General features: G+C 33.8%; 1 protein-coding gene across 1 annotated transcript; it reads right to left on the bottom strand.

The window, feature by feature from the left end:
* Positions 1-3,614: 3,614 nt before the first annotated feature.
* On the bottom strand, positions 3,615-7,656 carry LOC127120359 (uncharacterized). The gene is made up of 4 exons (XM_051050771.1): positions 7,255-7,656; positions 6,953-7,055; positions 4,988-5,243; positions 3,615-4,179 (listed from the first exon to the last, which is right to left on the bottom strand). The coding sequence occupies exons 2-4, from the start codon at positions 7,034-7,036 to the stop codon at positions 4,031-4,033; spliced, it is 489 nt and encodes a 162-aa protein (XP_050906728.1). The 5' UTR covers positions 7,037-7,055; positions 7,255-7,656; the 3' UTR covers positions 3,615-4,030.
* Positions 7,657-7,927: the final 271 nt, after the last annotated feature.

Genomic DNA, 7,927 nt, shown 5'->3' on the forward strand with positions numbered 1-7,927 from the left:
ACCCTTCACCAAAAAAACCATATATTCTCAATCCATTTTTCACTATAAATATCCATTTTTATGGTTCATCACATCATATGGAGCAAAAGAAGATACAATTTCGGGTAAAGATATTTCATTTCCCTCTACATTCCTCATATTAATCATGTTTTTTTGCTGAAATAAATAGTGTCGTGTTCGGATATGTATCTCCTGAACAAGTATGAACTTGTCCGGAGATGCATTTCCGGAAGTTGTATGTGTTTGATTTCCAGTATTGTCTTCAGCAATAACGCTTATATACTGTTATGTTGTAATTGTTTTCATTAGATATGGTGCACCTCGATGTTTTGCCAAAACAACTTGTTTCTCTAGATGTCCAAGGTGTTGTCATGAATGTGGTAGATGTTGGCAACCAATTTAAAAACAAGTAAGAGTTTGAATCTCATGATCAAATACTTTAATGGATTCGTATGGAGGTCTCTAAATTTGGGTTTGGTGTGGTTATCGGAAGATCCGATAATGGTTCGGATAAAAGATGCGCTTTTGTGACAATGACGTGCGAAAGAAGCGGGCAATATAGAACTCTTCTCCGGAATTTTAAAAGAGATGACATTGGTTCTAAAAAATATGAGTGTTTGTTCAAGGTGCGTGGTTACATGTTGGGAAACAAAAACTGGAGATTTAATGTGATATGTGGTATACATAACCATGATTTGTGTGAAAAATTAGTCGGTCATCCTAGTGTGTGTCGGCTCACCAGAAGAGAAAGAATGTGTTGCTGACATGACCTTGAATATGGTTCGACCGAAAAATATACCTGCAGCATTGAAACGGAAACGGCCTGAAAGTATATCAAATATCAAGCAAGTGTATAATATTCGGTACCTAACTAACAAGGCGCTTATGGGGGATAGAACTGAGATGCAACATGAAAGCATATATGCATCATGAAACTCCACATCAAAGAACAATTGAGGAAGATTGTCTATCCGGAAACCACTAACATGAAACCTCTTTCTCAATCAATAAAAACAAAAGATGCTCCGAAGAAAATAAAGCCTACATCAAATGACAATTCGACTACTCGGTCTCTTTCATATTTTGAACATGTTGATAAAGTTTTTCCCGACTCACCAACTCCAAAATCTCAAAAAAGTGTTGTCAAAGGAGCTCGCATTAGCAAACCACCTCTGACGCCGCCTCCGCCAAAGATTCCATTCGTCAACGACATGCCGGTTTTTATGCACAAATATATTGAGGAGAATGGTAATTGTGATTACCAAGCCGTTTTGGCTCTACTCAGTAAAGGAAAAGACAGTCATACACTTGACTGTCATCAACTTATCCAAGAGTTAAATACACATAAAGAATCATACACACGGTTGTACGGGAAAGAAAGAAAGCGTCGACAACATTTATGAGTATCTTGTTCCTTACCTTAACGGTCCCACATCAGAGGCAAAATGCACGCACTTCTTTGACATGGATCACCTAATAGCATGTGGGTATGATAAAGTGTATTGATCTGAGATGATATGTTTTTTGGAAACCTTTTTCCTATTGTGCACCGCCCCGCCTCAAAATTCAAATGATCGTATTATGTGTATTGGGTGACTTTTAAAATCAAGTCATTTTGTTCAAGTTTACTTGAAACTGGGTGGCCCATATCACTTACATCACTATAGTGGACGACTCATTCAACAATAAAAGTCGAGACTTGACCTGATCATTTTATAGAAAGGATGCAAGAGTTTGAGAAATTGAACAATATTGAAATCAAATGCACAAAAGTTCAAGGGGGTACCACCAATAGATTCAGCCGACGACATATGTTTCGATTTGTTTTAACTTCTTGTTCAGACAAATAAGTGTATGTAATTGTGTCTTAATATAAATTAAGTGTCATATATTCACCCCTTGTCCATATTTTGTCTTAATGTATTTTTTATCTTCCCCATAACAACATTTGTGTTTTTTGTAAATGAAAAAACATGTTCTGTTTTGAAACTGATTCAGAAGAAGTTCCGGAGATGCATCTCCGAAACAATATAACAGGGTGCGGTCCCGAAAATATATCTCTACAATCAACAAGTCAGTCAATAAGTAGTCCATATTGATCTATGGTTTCTATAAATTAAGGTACTATTGTGTTATATTTTGCACAAACTGAAAATGTCTAAAATGTCACAACTAAACATTGATTGGTATGTCGCAAATGTCTTGTTCTCCAACTCCACACCCCGGCGCACGTTCAAGCTCAACGACTTCACCTCCCTCGAAGATATCAAAGACAAAATCCATTATCTCATACCTTACGGAGACAATCAGAAGATTGTGAAGCTCGAGTACCATTCACCGTTGATTGACAACAAAGGGAAGATTGAGTTTAGCAAATTTGAGCTTAAGAAGCAATCAGATGTAAGGGTTATGTGGAATACGATTTTTCGTTTCGAAACAAAATTTTCGATCGAGTTGGAAGCGACGATTTCAAAATCGGTCAAAGATATTTTAAAGATGTGCAAACGTTCACCTGAATATTGAAGTGCAATACTACATTTATGTTGAATTCAACTATGTAATCCTAATTTTATTTTATGAATCTTGATTTCAATTTGAAAGAATTTCTTGTTTTTTGGATATGGTACTGATGTCTCTGACTTACGAAAATGTAACTATGGAGAATTTTCGAAGATTCATCTCCGAAATAAAAAAAATAAAATAATAGGGTGTTATTCTAAATGGTTTCACTTGAGTGTGTGTTGGGGTGCGTATGGATACACATCTCCAAAAATATGAGACATTTTTAAAAATTCACGTGATACAGTAGAAATATATAGAGTGCATTAAAAAGCTCTCTAAAAAGATACTTCGGACTAGAGGTTGCTCATTAGCATCCATCTATTGATAGTCAAGAACCACTTTCAACCAACACTTTTTTTTTTCAATTGTCCTTTTACAATCAAAATTTGGATGTGGTTTAGCAAAACTATCAAGACCACTCATTAAATTCTTCTAATGATGTTTATGATTTTTGTACCGAGGACATATTCCCTTAATGTTCCCTAGTTTTAAAAGTTGGGGATAGTATTTATCATAAATGCTATTTGGAATGTAAGGGTTTTAACAATTTTCAAAAATCAAGTGTTCCCTTATTAACTCTAATTGTTTAAATATTTTGGCTCAAGTTAAGATTACTCTTAAGATCATAAATGAAAATTATTTGGTATCCTCCGTACTCATAATGGATCAAATGCAATGTTGATTGAGCCCTTTCTCCTAGTCCTTCTTTTGTATGGTGCAGAGGTATCTTCAAAGATAATAATGGTTTGTTTTTATCGACATGAAGTATCTTCAAAGATGATAAAGGTTTGTTTTTATCGACCTTTGTTGAACCGTTAACATGAAATAACTCTCTTTTGACTTATAACTAGAGACAAAGGATTGTCCAAACTTTGGATAGAATCAGACTTTTCTCTAATCATCAGGACTTTTGTTAATTGTTAATACAAATACTAATTTGATGCCTTAGCAACTTAGAGTAAATGACATGCTTCCATTAAAATTACTCTTAACATGTCATTTATCATTTGGCATATATATAGAGAAAGGTCGCAGATTATAGAGAAAGGAAATAGTTGCAAAAATTATTTTTTACTAATATAATCACAATTCCAATTCCCTAATTTATTTTGATACCATTCTTTTGGTTATTAGACAAGATTATGTTTGTATTATAACTGACATTATAAAAAAGAATGGTATCAAAAAGTTTGTGTGAATCATAACTTTGTAGTCTTTTCTCAGGTTGTGATATAAGTCTTATGAGCAGCTTCTAAAACTTCAATATTCATTGTTTATAGAGTGTGACTTCAGAGAAACTTAAGCATAGGTTACTGGTTGGTGCATCTAGAAGAAGTAAAGCTGATAGATAGAGATAATCCATGATCTCACTTGTCTTCAACATCAAGACTTGAATAAACCACCTAAATGCCTGAAGAAAGTTATTTCCAAAAGACACTATAACACGCCGTAGTCGGCATAAAGCCTCTTACTTTGGTTTGTCATTTAAGGTTACAAGCGACTTAAGCACTCCAGGATTAATCTTGTCTGCAAGAGCACCTGTATCTGATATAATAAGTGATTTTTCCTTCACAATGCTCTGTAGTTTCTTTGCCTCAAAGTCAAGCTGAGTTTGATCTGTAATTACAGACCCGTAAGAATATACCAACCGAATTTCAATAGAAATCAGCTTATAGACAAAAAAGAATTGACACAGATATTTAGTTCAAACTTGGACTTTCAGAATAATAGTAATAATTATCGAGAAATATTCAGTCTCATCAGAACTTATGAACTTCAAGTCGATGCATAATACTTAGCATCCATGCCCGATCATTTGCTTGTAGCTACTAACTACAGATTCTATTCTATTTGTTTCAGGATGAAAAACAAACTAATATAAAAGGCATATGAGAGCAATTCAAGTTAAATTAAAAAAAATTACACAAAGCAGTAGAGAAAACCAAATTTAGGTGAAATTACATTCAATTTCAACACTGTATATTTTGTAACCTGAAGAGTATGTATGAAAGGAAATTTAATATCTTAAAAAAATACAATGGAAAAAAGGTTTAAAATATTCAATATTGCATCTGCAGCATATTGTTTTTTATATCAAGGATACTGATGAATAATCCAGATTCCAGACTAATGCATATATAACCTAGAAAATATGAAAATAATCTCACATGTACTCAAAAATTGCACTGAAGCAAAGATGGAAAAATTCTAATAATTACGGTTTTTTATCAAAAATAAATAAATACTACATAATGGCAACATAAAGAAAGAAGCATGACTAATCAGCATTTTTGCTGGAGTGGATGAAAAATAAATAAATAAACTAGCACAAGCATACATTTACGGATATTTTTTCATACGTCTTTTCTCATTATTAATTTTCTTATCAGTTAGATGGGCGTGAGTGCAGAATTGAATAGAAAACCTGTTTCCAATATAGTATGAGCAGCATGAAATGGAATTCCAACAAACAGATCCGTTCCTGGAAACATTGTCCACGTCTTCTCAAAAGAGTCATGGTTACCACAGGTGGTACACACCTCTTGCACCAAAGGTCTTGAAACTCCCTTCATTATTGATCCAAAAGGAGATGGAACACTACTTGTTGTGGTCCGAGCCTTTTTCCTTAATGCAGTAAGTGCTTCTCTGTTCCCATTCCTCAACTTATCATTCTCAACCAGCTGTACATTCACCAAAATGAAAAAATTGCATACCCACTTAATTTTATAGAAATGATTTTAATCAAGGATCCAGTAGAAGAAAAACAGCCTTTGTTAACATAACAACAAAACATATTTTGATTTAATTGAAACTACTGATTTTAAGGCAGTTAAGGACACAGTATTGGAAATCTGGAAGTTATTTTTGGGATTAAGTGAATAATTACTTGTACACACAAAGCATATGGTATGAGTAATTGTACACTTTGTTGGTTCTTCTTCTAGTACTTTTTTATGCGAAGTTCATGTTTGGGTTCTGGTTTGACACTTCGATACATAATTGTTAATCGTAGATAGCAACATTGAGTGGTAAACGCTCTAATTAGATACAGATCATGGGATGGCATGCTATACAAAACATAATGGAACAATAAACATATATATTTCCTTTTCATAGATTTTTTGTGTTTAGTGTGTATTTGATGTTTGGATTCTGATTTTATTTGTTCACTATTTTTGTTAACCATCAATGAAATGGCTGGTTTAACACTGGTAAGGGAGTTCAGTATTTTTTGGGTTCTATGAGACCTAGAATGGACCATCGGGGAGAAGGTTGAGCGGAAGCCACTGAGTAGAAGGTCAAAAATAGGCCTGTCGTGTCTGGAAAAGATAAAGAGGAACACTAATGAGAAAGAAGTAACGCAAAAGACACCTAATCTAATAGCCATCTACCATTGTTGTTCATTAGAAGTATAGCTGTCCAAGTACTCTGGTTGATGGGTCAAGGTTAAGCAATTCATTACATCGAATAGAAAGGTGCTTTACATAAGATTTTAAGAAAATGTTCCCCTGATATCATTTCTCTTCGGGTGCTATTTTCAGGCTTGAGTAATTATCATTTCATTTGTATGGCTTTTAGCTTTTATTCAAAAGCAACGAATGTCATAGCCTTAGTCTATTTGGCACATTTTTCAATTGAAAAAAGATACTTTTTAAAAATAATACATAAACCAATCTTGGTTTCCTTTTTCATCAAGCCAAGAACTTAATCCAGGTTTCCAGCAGGATGAAGAGTGACCAATGATAAGGTCATAGTATAGTTATAAGAAAGGTACTATCAGCTCATTCAATTGAATACATACATACAATATAACCCAATTGAGTTAAGGGGTACATAAGTATATTTTTCTAAATAAGAACAGCATCCCAAAACTATCTGGCATGGAACCAAGGACGTGTTGGGACTGCCGGCAGAGGCCCAACCCATGGAAGCGATGCACAGGCTTAAATCACAAGCAGTCTCCTTCAGTAGTAGATACTCAACTTGCCAATGAGAGCCAGCGGACCACTCTGGTTAGGGTTGCCCACAGTGGGATATTTAAGTGGTTTCAGAGGGATTTGATTTCTCATAAATGGGCCGGCGAAATTCCTAAGCACGGGTCCTTAACCAGTTATGCCAAACCCTAAAACATATATATGACTCTTAACGTGTTTTTGATTTGCTAAAAAACGAGGGACTGGACTGAAAGTGACCTATAATGTGTAATCAGTTAAATACTTAACTCCTACTCTCCCTAAAACTTCAATATCATCTATTGTTATTTGCTACTAAAAAAATACTAATACTAGTACCAATATTTTACTTTGTTTGGAATGAATTAAATTATTTTGGTTATAAGTGTTTATGCCAGCATGAGTCGCCTCGCCTTGAATATGAAATTTCTAATTACCTGATGTCGGGCTAAAAGAAGATGTTCAGCTTCGAGTTCCAATTCTGTTAATTTCTTTTGAAAATGCTTCATGTTGTCATTCATATTTGAAGAAAAGAAGCTCCTGAAAAGTTGTAAGCAAAATAACATCTTGAGAATCGAAAACAGCAACAGAAAAGTAACCCATTCGCACAATACTCATTAAAAATAATAATAAATTAATAATAAAGATTTTAAGAGTTTTAACTACAATCTAGAAACTTTAGTAACAGCAACAGAGCAACACATGAACATTAAAGAAATAGAGAAAAAACGTGGATTACCAGATATGGTGAGTTGTTATTGTTGTGGTTAATGGCTTTCCATGGTGAATGAAGAGGGTGTTAATGTTGCTTTTGGTTTGTATTTCCTGCTGCTGTGTTGCTGTTGTTGTATGTGATTGTTGTTAATGGTGGATGAAGCAAGTGAGTGTTTGAAGAAGGAGACGGTGATGAAGGTTGTTAGTGATGGTTGATGGTGGTTTGTAGACGTTGGTACGCCGGCGCTGCGTGCGGCGGTTTTCCGGCCGGCTGCAGTTCTCCGGCGAGAAAAAGGTTCGGCCGGATTTGGATCTGTTTCGGTATTGTTGGTGGTATGTATTGTGAAAGTGTTACGGTGATACGCAACTTTTGTTTCTTTTTCTTGTGGCCTCCCTCTCTACTATGAATCAAAATTAGGGTTAGGGTGTGACAAAAAGAAAAATCAAAATTGATAGTAAATACATTTAATTAAATTTAAATTAATGTTATTGATTTTGTAATTAAAATTAAATAAATTAAAATATTTTTTTAGATTTTTTTATTTAAGATTTAAAAAGCAATATGAAAATAAAATAAACGTATTCTTTTTCATTTTTTTACTTAATCAAATAAAATATTTTTTTTATTTTTGTGATTAAAATAAATATCAAATAAAAAAACTAAAATATTTTTTTTTAGATTTTTTTTTAATGAATAG

This window comes from Lathyrus oleraceus, chromosome 2 (assembly GCF_024323335.1).
Source record: "Lathyrus oleraceus cultivar Zhongwan6 chromosome 2, CAAS_Psat_ZW6_1.0, whole genome shotgun sequence".
NCBI classification, from domain to species: Eukaryota; Viridiplantae; Streptophyta; class Magnoliopsida; order Fabales; family Fabaceae; genus Lathyrus; species Lathyrus oleraceus.

Bases quoted from the DNA above. Each gene is read 5' to 3' on its own strand.
- LOC127120359 (XM_051050771.1), bottom strand. From the start codon at position 7,036: ATGAATGACAACATGAAGCATTTTCAAAAGAAATTAACAGAATTGGAA. The intron at 5,244-6,952 runs GTAATTAGAAAT...GTGAATGTACAG, and splicing joins TTCTTTTAGCCCGACATCAG to CTGGTTGAGAATGATAAGTT. The intron at 4,180-4,987 runs GTTTTCTATTCA...CTGTAATTACAG, and splicing joins TCATACTATATTGGAAACAG to ATCAAACTCAGCTTGACTTT.